Below are 12916 nucleotides of genomic sequence, written 5' to 3' on the forward strand. Positions count from 1 at the left end.
GCCTAAGATCAGGCACCCAGGACCATCTGAGATGCCTCAGGACATGTAGAATCGTAGGGTATACCAAGCTGTAAGGGACCCACAAGGACTGTCGAGTCCAGCTCCTGACTCCACGCAGGGCAACCTGAGAATTAGACCTAAGAGCGTTGTTAAAAGGCTTTCTGACCTCCAGCAGGCTTGGGGATCTCCCTGGGGAGCTGGTTCCAGTGCCCGACCAGGCTTTCAGTGAAGATCTGATCTCCTAGTGGAACCTAGGAGTTCATGGAGGCAGCTCCATGACATTTGCTCAGGTCCTACTACTTCTCTGAAACCCTTTCTGAACAGCAAATGGGACAGGAGGCATCTCAAACGCATGAAGAGTTGAACCCCATCTACCCCTAGGATGTCACCTCCTTCTCCTCCTGGCTCTGCAGGCTCAGCCTCCACGGACCCAGAGGGGCTTCGTCTGGCAGATGGCCCTGGCCGCTGCGCCGGGCGAGTGGAGGTGCTCCACAATGGGACGTGGGGGACGGTGTGCGATGACAACTGGAGCGTCCGTGAGGGCCGGGTCGTGTGTCGCCAGCTGGGCTGCGGGACGGTGCTGTCCGTCTCACAGGGGGCTCGGCACGGAGAAGGCATGGGCCAGATCTGGCTGGATGAGGTGAACTGCACGGGGACGGAGGCTGCCCTGTCCGAATGCCAGGCCAGGCCATGGGGAGAGCACAACTGTCACCACGTGGAAGACGCCAGCGTTGAGTGCTCAGGTAGTCCCAGTGCCCCGCCGTGCAGCACCTCTGTGCCTGTTCCCTGTGCACAGCCTCCCTACAACCAATCCTCTCGGGGTGTTCGCAGACTCCAGGGCCTCGGAGTTGGGCCAGCTCCAGCTGCTCAATGGCCCCAACCGCTGCGCGGGGAGAGTGGAGGTGCTCCATGACCACATGTGGGGCACCATCTGCGATGATGGCTGGGACCTCATGGATGCCACCGTGGTGTGCCGGCAGCTGGGCTGCGGGACGGCGCTGATGGCCACCAAGGGGGCTCACTACGGGAGAGGCCAGGACCCCATCTGGTTGGACGAGGTGAACTGCACGGGCAACGAAGCCACCATCTTTGACTGCAAGGCCAGTGCATGGGGGGTCAACAACTGCTACCACGGCGAGGATGCTGGTGTGGTGTGTTCAGGTAACTCTCCCTTAGACCGTCCAACACGTAAGGCCAAAAATCAGCACCCCAGAATACTTCTAGGGGTCTTGAAAGGGGTCTCTTGAATGCTCGGCAGCACTGAGGCCATGGGGTAGATCTTGGAGTGCTCTCCTGCCGCGTCCCTTTGCAGAGCTGGAGAACACTTGCAGCACATGGGCAGGCAAATTGCAATGAAAAGACTTCTCCCACCTCTGCAGCCAGTGCTGAGCTGTAAGACAAGTGAGCTGGATTCAAATGGCCATCTGCAGTCACATGCAGGAGTTACCAAGCACCTGCACCACGCTCTGTTGGTCTTGGGGACTATAGGCCAGTTAGCCAATACCATGCAAAACTTTCTGCAGGTATAACTCACCCCAGCAAATCACAGACTCAGAGAATGGTTTGGGCTGGAAGGGACCCTTAAACATCACCTAGTCCAACATCATTGTCATGGGTAGGGACATTTTTCAATGGATCAGGCTGCTCAAAGCCCCATCCAACCTGACTTTGAACACTTCCAATGATGCGCTATCCCATCGGTTGGCTTTCTGGGCTGCATGTGCACACAGCTGGCTCATATCCAGTTTTCTTCCACCACTGTCCCAAAGTCCTTCTCTACAGAGCTTACACTTGGCCTTGTTGAACTTCATGAGGTTTACAGTTCCTGCCCACGCAGGTCTGTCTCACCCGCTACCTGAGTGTCAGAGATGTTGAAGGAGGTTTTATTGCACGTGCACTAGTGGATGCCAAGCTCCATTAGGGAGGAGCAGGAGCATCTATGGCTCTGCCCTGTTGTTTGCAGGCTCAGGAGTGTCCATCTCAGCGGAGCTCCGCCTGGCCAATGGTACAACACGCTGCAATGGAAGGGTCGAGGTCTTCCACAATGACACCTGGGCAGCCCTATGTGACGATGGCTGGGGGCTGGCTGAGGCTCAAGTGGTGTGCAGGCAGCTGGGCTGCGGGACAGCGCTGTTGGCTCCTGGCGGGTCTCATTTTGGGCAAGGATCAGGACAGATGTGGCCGGGCGGCGTGAACTGCACGGGAGCAGAAACTGCCCTCTTTGCTTGCAAGACGAGACCCTGGAGCAACAGCACGCATCATCCTCAGACATCAGCTGGCGTGGTGTGTGCAGGTAACCACTTTGGGAATGGCACAGGGGGAGAGATGCTTGGCTCATCACCTTAATTTCTGCAGCAAGCCTAGATAATATGGCCTCTTTGTGGTTGCCCTGTTGCCAAGGGGCATTTGGGGTTGGACATACTTTGGCTGTTCACCTTGAAGGGTTGGTGGGAACGGTAGAGTTGCAATGGGATGCTTCAAGTTTCAGCCCCTCTGCCATAAGTTTCTGGGGGGCATGGGTCTCAAACAGCTGTCTGGGCAGACTTTTTTCATGGTCATTAAATGAGCCTAAGGCCATGAGCATGAGGTCATTAAGCGAAATATTCAGCTCCAGCGGCAGGATAGGCTTCTTGTGCTGCAGAAAGAGGCCATTTGTGGGCAGGGATTTGCCTTCTCTGCTTTTTGCTCTTTTATTTAACTCAGAGGGCGACCAGGTCCGGCTGGTGAACTACAGGAACCGCTGCGCTGGAAGGGTTGAGATCTTTCACAACAAGCAGTGGGGAACTGTGTGCGATGACAACTGGGATTTGCTGGATGCCAACGTTGTGTGCAGGCAGCTGGGCTGTGGGAGAGCCCTCTCAGCCCCTGGATGGGCTCAGTTTGGGCAAGGGGCTGGCGTCATCTGGCTGGATGAGACGAATTGCACAGGGTTTGAGCATGCCCTGTCTGCCTGCTGGGCCAGGCCGTGGGGCATCAATAATTGCTACCACGGGGAAGATGCTGGTGTGGTGTGCTCAGGTGAGCACCGCTCATCCTACGTCTCCCTACACGTGTTCCCTGGAGCAAGGAGGATTGGCGGGAGGTGCCAGGATGGTTGGTCTATGCCCCTTGTAGGGCTGAGCTGGGACCCAGAGTCAGCATCAGCAGCCAGTGTGTTTTCCCTGGACTTGTCCTATAGCTGGTGAATGGAACAGGTCCCTTCCAGAGTGTTTATTTAGGATGGCGGGAGGAATTCCTGCAGGGAACCCTATATCTCCCCATAAACAGGTCCCTTCCAGAGTGTTTATTTAGGATGGTGGGAGGAATTCCTGCAGGGAACCCTATATCTCCCCATAAACTCCCCAGGCTCACCAACTGCAACAGCAGGAAGACTGATACTTTGGGGGCAAAGCTGGTGAAAGCAACCCAGCTTTTCTTGCATGAAGTGGGTCTGGGGTCCTGCGAAGTGCAGGAGCAGCTCAGGCCATGGGAGGAGTTTTGGGTCGCAGTGAGAAGCCCTCTTGTTCCCACCTTCTCCATGCCTTTTAGTGGCTGGAAGAGGGGCCAGGAGCTTAATTCTGACAGGTTGAGCATGGAGGAAAATCTGTAGCCATTAGAAGGGGTTTATAACTCCCTTGGATGTTTGCAGACGCGATCATCCCGGAGCCCGCTCGCCTCCGACTGGTGAACGGCTCTCACCGCTGTGCTGGCCAAGTGGAGGTGTTTCAGGATGAGGAGTGGGGAGCTGTGTGTGACCACGGCTGGGATAAGAAGGATGCCGAGGTCGTGTGCCGGCAGCTGGGCTGCGGGACAGCGCTGTCAGCCTCGGGGGAAAAACACCTGGGTGCTGGATCTCTCCGCACGTGGCTGGACAATGTGAGCTGCGAGGGGACGGAACAATCCCTTATGAAATGTAGGGCGAGCCCATTGGGAAAAAGCAGCTGCAGCCATGGGAAGTACGCCAGCGTGGTGTGCTCAGGTGGGTTTCAGCGTGCGGCAGCACTTCGTCCACCGGGAGTGGGTTGGGATGCTGGGATGCTCTGCTATAGCCAGGTCCTCTCCCTCCTGAGCCAGTGGGAGCAAGGTGCCTGCTTTATCCCATGCTGTTGGACCAAATACTCCCAGATCCTCTGAGAGGTGTCTCCAAAGGAACATGAAGTGGTGTGGGTTCAGAGGCAATGTAACCACGATGCTCTGTGCAGCACTGCATGTGAAGATGAAGGGTCCTTCATCCTCCTGCATGGACACTGGATGGATTTGCGGGGGCTGCTCTGAGTTTCTTGTCCCCTCGCAGGCTCTGCTGTTTCCAGCTTTGCCCCAGTCCGGCTGGTGGACGGCCCAGGCCGTTGTGCTGGGAGAGTGGAAGTGTTCCACCGCGAGCAATGGGGAACCGTGTGTGATGACAGCTGGGAGTTCCCAGACGCTGCGGTGGTGTGCCGGCAGCTGGACTGCGGCGTGGTTATTTCAGCCCCGCGGAGGGCTTACTTTGGCCAGGGACGGGGCCCCATCTGGCTGGACGACGTGAACTGCACGGGGACGGAGGCTGCTCTTTCCGAATGCAAGCTCAAGGGATGGGGTGTCCACGGCTGTGATCACGATGAAGATGCCAGCGTAGTGTGCTCGGGTAAGCATCACCCGTCACAGCACCTGGAGCACCACAGCAAGCATTACTGAGGCTTGACTCAGTGTTTCCATGTGGTTGTAAGGGTTTGGGGTACAGGAACAGTCTGCAGCCAGCTTGGAGACCCTTGCCTTTGAAATCAGCCCCTCATGGTCCATCTTGGTGGAAAAGAATTGCACCCAGGCATTAAAGCCCGGGAAAAATAAATGGCGTGCTCATTTGCACTGTTGTCACAATAACAAGGTCTCTGGCATGCTTTTAATTGATGTTATTCATCACAAACCCAGGCAGTTAGCATGGGCCAGAGACCATTCCTAATAGTCTGGGCTATGATCCTCGACCCTCAAAGCTGCTCAGCCTCGTGTGTAAATCCATTGCTGTCAGCCCAAGGCTTGGGTGAGCAGAAGGTGCCTCCCTACATCTTTATGCCTTCTGGTGTTGCAGGATCAGGCATTTCCGACCTCGGAGACCTCCGCCTTGTGAATGGCTCAGACAAATGCTCGGGGAGACTTGAGGTTTTTCATGACCAGCGCTGGGGAACTGTCTGTGCCGACGGCTGGGACCTGGCCGAAGCCCATGTGGTGTGCAGGCAGCTGGGCTGTGGGGCAGCGCGCTTGGCCACGGACCCGTCCCAGTTAGGGAACGGACCTGACCTGCTCTGGGTGGATGCTGTGGAGTGCACCGGGACGGAGCGAGCCCTCTTCGAATGCAAGGTCAAGCTCTGGGGAGCCCGGAGCTGCAAGTCTAAGGGATATGCAAGTGTCGTGTGCTCTGTGGCCGTAGGTCAGTGTGGGTGAGTCAGGTACCAGTCCTCCCCCTGCGGAGGCTGTGCCACCTCTTGCCTGCAAATTCACTCTTTCCAGCTCCTCCTTGTCTTGGCTTAACCACTGCTTGTTTCTGTGGTCCCTCCAGGGAGCACAAACCCTTTTCCTTTTAGAGGTCTGCCAGTGCTGGGCTTATGGCAGGCAAAATGCTTGGAAATCCCCAGCCAAGGATCCCCTGAAACCCCAAGCCTGTAAGAGCCTGATTCTATGATGTAGGCATTCTCTAAGGGACCGTCACACACCAAGAGCCCTGACACTGCAGGGCAGGCAGTTATTCTGCCTATATATATTTTTTTTTAATCACTGCTCTTCAGCCACGCTACCTTACAGCCTCTAGTCCCTGGGGAATTTCCCTTCCCTTTGCCTTATTTAAGGTATGTGTCCACTGGGTGCCTTGTTGCCTGGTTGTCCCCATGAGAATAATCACATCATGGACCTCCCCCCTATTAATTAATGCCTTCACCTCCTCTCCCAGGCAGCGTGCTCACTCCTGAGAAAAAATGAGGCATCAGAAGTGAATGCTGCAGGGAGGGGGATGCTGTTAGGCCAGATAGTACCATAATTTGAGTGGTTCTTGGGGTCCTGTGCTGCAGGTTCTTGGGGTCCTGTGCACGCACGTTTCCATCAGGGTTGTACCCTCATACCCAGGCTTCCCCACTATGAGATTCAGGAGAAGAAATGGGGGCTCATCCCGAACACAACCATGTGCCAGACTGCACCTCGCACACGGACCCTGCATAAAGGGCGGTGTGGAATTAGCTGGAGCTGACAGTGAAACTGTGAGTGTGGCGTAAGAGGGGCATTTTGCTGGAGTCCTCGCCTGTCTGCTGGGATGGATGCTAATATCTCAGTGTGTGTGCTGAGGAGAAGGTCAGCATCCTCTGCCATGCTGCCAGGACGACGTGAGCTGATGGTTTATGTGATAAAATGTGCGTGCTACCCTCCCTGGGATCTCATGTCCTGCGGACCTGTAGGCTGGAGACTCCCAAGCTAATCCTTTCCCATAGAGCAGGACTTTGGTCTCGAATGGGTGGCAAAGACGTGGCCAGTCTCACAGGCCAAGGTCAAGGCATGGTCCTAACACTTCTGATCCAAAAAGTGCTCATGCAGGCATGCCCTTAGTGAGGCAAATGAGAAATGTGCTGGTGGAGAGCTTGAAAGACCCCTGGACGGGGAGGTCCACTGCGTTGCTGGTAACCAGACAGGCAGGAATCTCTGGGATTTATTCTCATGCTGATTCTCCTTCCAGACTCAGACCTGGGCAGCCCAGAAGCCCTGCGGCTGGTGAACGGCCCTCACCGCTGCTCGGGGCGGGTGGAGGTGTTCCACAGCTGGCAGTGGGGCACCGTCTGTGACGACGGCTGGGACCTGAACGATGCCAAAGTGGTGTGCCGGCAGCTGGGCTGTGGGACAGCGGTGTCAGCCCAAGGGTTGTCTTCCTTTGGGCAAGGGTCTGGCCCCATCTGGCTAGAGGGGGTGAGATGTCTTGGGACAGAAGCAACCCTTGCTGAATGCCCCTTCAAGCCTTGGGGACTCCACGGATGTAGCCACATGGAAGACGCCAGCGTTGTGTGCTCAGGTAATCGTCATTGCGTGCTTTTTCTGCAGACGGGTCAAGCCCTGTCCTGCAAGCTGCAGGCTGGGAACAGTTTGGGAACAAGCTGGCCAACAGTTCTGGTGTCCAGAATTACCCATTTTGGTAGAAACCATGTTAAAGAAAAGGGTTATCAGACACATAGACAAATATTGACATGGGCACAGGGGAAAAACAGCATGGCTTAAGACACACCTCAGTGTCTGGAGATGTCCAAGGGTGTCCAAAGCATTTTCTTGGGGCAAAGCACCTGTAGCCTTCTTGGAGCAGAAGCTGAGGGGTACAAGGACGCTGCCTGAGTGGCAGCAGATGCAACTGCACCATGCCCAGGGTTAGAAACAGGCAAAGTGTTTTGTGCTGCCAGTGCTGCTAAATGCTGGGTCATGCCGATAAATACAGAACGATGCACCAGAATAAGCCTTTGCAATGCAGTACACCCACTGGCAGCTTTGAGCTAGCTACTTACTACCCATCCAGCTTTTGTCTTGGAAGAGAAACCTCCAGAGATAGATCAACGTGGTGATCAGCAGTCAGGAAAGCACAGAATCAAACAGAAAATAATAATAAAACACCCTCTGCCATGTGCAAGCAGGCTGCAGCAACACCATCTACACCCACCACTGAGATGTTCATCCTTCTCCAGCCCAGCAGATGCTGAGGCACACACGTTTATCCCTAATAATGCCCCTTTCTGTGTATTTTTCAGGCTCAGGGATCTCCAGCATCACCATGCTTCGGCTGGTGGGTGGTTTGAACAAGTGCATTGGGAGGGTTGAGGTGTTTTATAACAACGAGTGGGGGACAGTCTGTGACGACAACTGGGACATGAGCGATGCCACGGTGGTGTGTCGGCAGCTGGGCTGCGGGACGGCTCTTTCAGCCCCAGGATCGGCTCGGTTTGGGTGGGGATCCGGCCGCATCTGGCTGGATGAAGTCAACTGCACGGGGGAAGAAAATGACATCTCCCAGTGCAAAGCAAAGACTTGGGGTGTCCACAACTGCCACCACGGGGAAGATGCCGGCGTGGTGTGCTCAGGTGAGACTTGGGCTGGGGTGGGCAGGAGGCAAGCTCAAACAGCCGGGCTCGTGACCAGAGCTCCTGCACACTTGGGACAGGGAGCAGAGCTTATAAGAAAGACAAAGATATTTCACCAGGGCTTTGAGCGACCTGCTCCAGTGAAAGATGTCCCTGCCCATGTCAGGGCGTTGGAGTAGATGATGTTTAAGGGTCTCCTCTAACCCAAACCATTCTGTGGGTCTGTGACTCTGCCCAGAGGAGATGCTGGGGGTGAGGCGGAGGCAGGTTTAGGCTCCTTTTGCAGATGTCTCCCATTTGCATCTCTTGGATCCTGTGTGGAGCACCCCTAAGCCAAGTTTCACAGCTGGTGTTTAGTCCTTTGGTTATTCACCAGTGCCCAGCCATAGAAATCTTTTTTTATATCCTGAATGCGATTTGTGTCCCAGCGCAGGTCCTATGTAGGACGCAGGCAGTGGATGACATGGGGTGGGACAGAGGGAGGTGCTCTGCAATGATGCTTGCGTGAGCTTCCCTGGTGTCTCTACAAACGCAGGCAACTCGAGCTCAGCCGAACTGCGGCTCGTGAACGGCCCCAGCCGCTGCACCGGGAGAGTGGAGGTGCTGCACGACGGGCAGTGGGGGACGGTGTGTGACGACGGCTGGGACCTGAATGACGGCAAAGTGGTGTGCCGGCAGCTGGGCTGCGGGGCGGTGCTGTCCGCCCCTGGCAGGGCTCGCTTCGGGCAAGGCACCGGGCGCATCTGGCTGGATGACGTGAACTGCGCCGGGTCTGAGGACACCCTTTCCCACTGCCGAGCCAGCCCATGGGGACGGAATAACTGCAACCACAGAGAAGACGCCAGCGTGGTGTGCTCAGGTAAGTTGCAGTCTTGCAACCTGGCGCATGGTGGGGGCCAGTGCCACGTTCGGGTGTCCCGGAGTTGATCCGTGAACCCTGCGCTCTTGGAGTCAACGTGAGGGCGTTCTCCTTCTGAGCTCACTCCACTGGATTCCTGGCAATGGATTTAAACTGAGAGGGTAGATGCAAATGCCATAAAAAGAAGAAATTTTTCATGATGGGGGTAATAAGAAACTGGAACAGGTTGCCCAGAGGAGTTGTGGATGCTGCATTATTGGAAGTGTTCAAAGCCAGGTTGGATGGGGCTTTAAGCAACCTGCTCCAGCGAAACATGTTCCTGTCTACAGCAGGGTGGGGTGGACCAGATGATGGGGTCCCTTCCAACCCAAACCATTCTATGATCCCACACCTATGACTGCGACTAGGGGAGTCTGGGGAGTAACTAGCACAAAGGGGAACATCCCTGTTCCTAAAGGACAGATCCATCCTAAAGGATGGGTTGTATTATTACCAGCAGAGCAGCACTGACTGCAGCCCGGAGATAGCTTCATCGGCTGTCCTGGAGTAAAATGCACAAGAGAAACTTTATCTGCCTGAAAAAAAAAACACAAACAACTAGGGTAGGAATAACGGAGGCATGAACTGGAATGAATTTCTACAAGGGCTTACCCCTGATGGTGTTTTCAGAGCCGGACACCTCAAAATCCTCCTTACTGCGTCTGGTGAACGGCCCCAACCGCTGCACCGGGAGAGTGGAGGTATTTCACGACGGGCAGTGGGGGACGGTGTGTGACGACGGCTGGGACCTGCGGGCTGCCACCGTGGTGTGCCGGGAGCTGGGCTGTGGCAGGGCTGAGTCAGCCCCCAGCGGGGCTCGCTTCGGGCAAGGCACCGGGCACATCTGGCTGGATGACGTGAACTGTGCCGGGACTGAGGACACCCTTGCCCACTGCCGAGCCAGACCCTGGGGACAGAATAATTGCAACCATGCGGAAGACGCTAGCGTGGTGTGCTCAGGTTGGTTAAATTCTGCAACGAGAGGCATCGCGGGGGCCGGGGTGGGGGTAGGGGGTCTGCTCTGCACCTTATTGCCATTACGGTGATGCTGTAGTGGGCTGGCACTGGATTTCTCTGGTTTTGGGCTTACTTCAGCCGAGGGGCAGATTCCATCTGGCTGAACAGAGTGCAGCAGGACAGAAAACGCCCTTTTCTGAATGCCTGGTGAATGATTCCATTTGGAATTGCCAGGTGCAGCCACCTGGATGATGCTGGCGTGGTGTGCTCAGGCGAGCCCTGTTGCTGGAGGCCAGAAGGTGTGGGACTTGCCCGGGGAGGGCTGGAGCAGGATGGTGTGGGGAGAGCGCAGTTCATTTGCAGTAGGAAGGGCTCTTTCCCCTCTGATACCCAAAGTCATGGAAAAAGGGAGTGTCTAGGAGAACTCCCCCTCTAAGTGGTCCCTGCACACCCTACAAGACAGCAGGATCTCAGGGGTCACTGAATCACACAAAATGGATCGGGTTGCGCAGGACCTTTGGAGGTCATCAGGTCCAACCTGCCCCCCTCAGAACAGGACCAAGTCAGAAGGCTTCTGAAGATCTCCAAGGTGGGAGGCTCCACAGCCTCTCTGGGAAACCAGTGCATGCGATCCTAAAGGATCACCCTTTTAACGTGAGGGCACCTAGATCCTACAGACCTTGCTCCTGCGGGTGCAGATGTCAGTAAAACCCTTCCCAGGAGATCCTTCCAGCCCTCAGCACTGCTGACGCACCGTCTCCCCACCACGTTTTGCAGTGTTGTCAAACGCTGGCACGGGCAACACGTCAACTGTTCGGCTGGTGGACGGCCCTCACCGCTGTGCCGGGAGAGTCGAGGTGTTTCACAGCCAGCAGTGGGGCACCGTGTGCGATGACGGCTGGGACCTGAATGATGCCGCGGTGGTGTGCCGGCAGCTGGGCTGCGGGGCGGCCATGTCGGCCACGGCACAGGCTTCCTTTGGACGAGGGACGGACCCCATCTGGCTGGACAGAGTTTCTTGCTCCGGGAGAGAAAACGCCCTCACTGAATGCAGGGCCAGGCCCTGGGGAATCAATAGCTGCACTCACGAAGAGGATGCCGGTGTTGTGTGCTCAGGTGATGCTTATACCTCCACACACAGGGATCCGGAAAAGCACAGGTTGGAGTCCCCCTGCCCAAAAGCCTTCTCCTCTCCGAAATGACCCCTTTACTCAGTGGGAGGCAGATTTGCTGGGCACGGGGGCTCTTACCTTTACAGATGCCCCTGACCCCTCCATCCCCACATCCCTGTAGCCCAGGGCTACCTGATCTCATACGACCATAGAATATTCTGAGCTGGAAGGGACCCACAAGGACCATCAATTCCAGCTCCTGGCTCCACACAAGGAGCTGTCCAAATGCTTCTTGGATAGAGAGTCTCAAGGCCACTTCCCTGTGGAGCCTATTCCAGTGCCTGACCACCCTCCCAGTGAGGAACTGTCTCCTCAAATCCAACCTGAACTTTCCCTAATGAAGCTTTATGCCATCCCAATGAGTCCTACTGCTAATCACCAGAGGGAAGAGATCAACTCCCCTCCGTTTCCCATGCGGGCCACTCGGAGGTCACCCCTCAACCTCCTGTTCTCTAAGCTGATCAAACCAAGTGACCCCAGCTGCTCATAAATCAGGCCCTCTAGTCCTCCCCCCATCTTCATTGCCCTCCTTTGATGATCACATTCTAATGTTTTTATCTGTCCTGATTCAATTTCACTTTACATGGCTGAATGGGATGTTGAGGCTCATTTGTGATTTGGGCTGTGCTGAGAGCCTGTAAGACCTATAGGACACCAAGAGGAGGACTCCCCAAGGGAGTAAGGCACCAAGAAAGGGATTTTTTCCCCCTCCCTACAAGGCACTGAGCCAGGAGGCTAAATGTAGGGATCTTGTGGTGTTTAGGAAGCCCCCAAGTACCATGTTGGCATGCAGGTGAGGCCTACATGTCTCACCATGGCCAGGCATCAGTCCTAGGTTTATGCCCTGGCCACTGCTCACCACATCCTTGCCCTTGCTACTGCTGGAAAGCTCCCCATGGGACTCATTCCTCTAAATACATCACCCACCTCTGCTTGCAGACACGAGTGTCGCAGCGGAGGCACAGGTCCGCCTGGCGGACGGCCCCAACCGCTGCTCCGGGAGGGTGGAGGTGCTGCACGACGGGCAGTGGGGGACGGTGTGTGACGACAGCTGGGACCTGCGGGCTGCCACCGTGGTGTGCCGGGAGCTGGGCTGTGGCAGGGCTGAGTCAGCCCCCGGCAGGGCTCACTTCGGGCAAGGCACCGGGCGCATCTGGCTGGATGACGTGAACTGTGTCGGGACTGAGGACACCCTTGCCCACTGCCGAGCCAGACCCTGGGGACAGAATAATTGCAACCACGTGGAAGACGCCAGTGTGGTGTGCTCAGGTTGGTTAAATTCTGCAACGAGAGGCATCGCGGGGGTCAGGGGGGTGTGGGTCTGTCTGGCAGGAGTGAGGTGCAAGGCAGAAGCTGAGCCCTGTGCCAGGCTGAAGAAGCCGAGCACCAGCAGATGCTCTGCTCATAATCAAAACCACAGAGGAATCCCCCACGGCACCAAGTGGAAGCAAGCCTGAGTGTGGCCATTCCTCCTAATGTGCTCCCTGGAGGGACACACTCACCCTTCTGAACAGCCAGGTCTGCATTGAAAGGGCTGGGACTTCTGCCTGGCTCACATACACTCCTGGAAAAAACACCAAAATTTTAGGGTCTGACTCTGAAAGTGAGTCACCGCCACAGGCAGGAGAGATGAATTCCTCAGTAAGAGCTGGGAGTTGCACCTCCTGCCAAGGGAGCTTTACCAACTCTGCATTTGCTCTCTCTTCTTCCTTTTTCCTTTTTCCTTTTTCCTTTTTCCTTTTTCCTTTTTCCTTTCCTTTCCTTTCCTTTCCTTTCCTTTCCTTTCCTTTCCTTTCCTTTCCTTTCCTTTCCTTTCCTTTCCTTTCCCTTCCCCC

General features: G+C 55.8%; 1 protein-coding gene across 1 annotated transcript in view; it reads left to right on the forward strand.

Moving 5' to 3' along the window:
- LOC118155477 (deleted in malignant brain tumors 1 protein-like) overlaps positions 1 to 12916 on the forward strand; it is a 47734-nt gene that overhangs the window by 32117 nt on the left and 2701 nt on the right. The window contains exons 17-29 of the mRNA XM_035308768.1: positions 414 to 743; positions 832 to 1161; positions 1964 to 2293; positions 2704 to 3018; positions 3629 to 3958; positions 4274 to 4603; positions 5045 to 5383; positions 6674 to 7003; positions 7725 to 8054; positions 8590 to 8913; positions 9583 to 9912; positions 10687 to 11025; positions 12021 to 12350. Of these exons, the coding sequence (XP_035164659.1) occupies positions 414 to 743; positions 832 to 1161; positions 1964 to 2293; positions 2704 to 3018; positions 3629 to 3958; positions 4274 to 4603; positions 5045 to 5383; positions 6674 to 7003; positions 7725 to 8054; positions 8590 to 8913; positions 9583 to 9912; positions 10687 to 11025; positions 12021 to 12350 (4287 nt within the window). The remainder of the gene's footprint in view (positions 1 to 413; positions 744 to 831; positions 1162 to 1963; positions 2294 to 2703; positions 3019 to 3628; positions 3959 to 4273; positions 4604 to 5044; positions 5384 to 6673; positions 7004 to 7724; positions 8055 to 8589; positions 8914 to 9582; positions 9913 to 10686; positions 11026 to 12020; positions 12351 to 12916) is intronic.

Source organism: Oxyura jamaicensis, chromosome 31 (assembly GCF_011077185.1).
Source record: "Oxyura jamaicensis isolate SHBP4307 breed ruddy duck chromosome 31, BPBGC_Ojam_1.0, whole genome shotgun sequence".
Classification (NCBI taxonomy): domain Eukaryota; kingdom Metazoa; phylum Chordata; class Aves; order Anseriformes; family Anatidae; genus Oxyura; species Oxyura jamaicensis.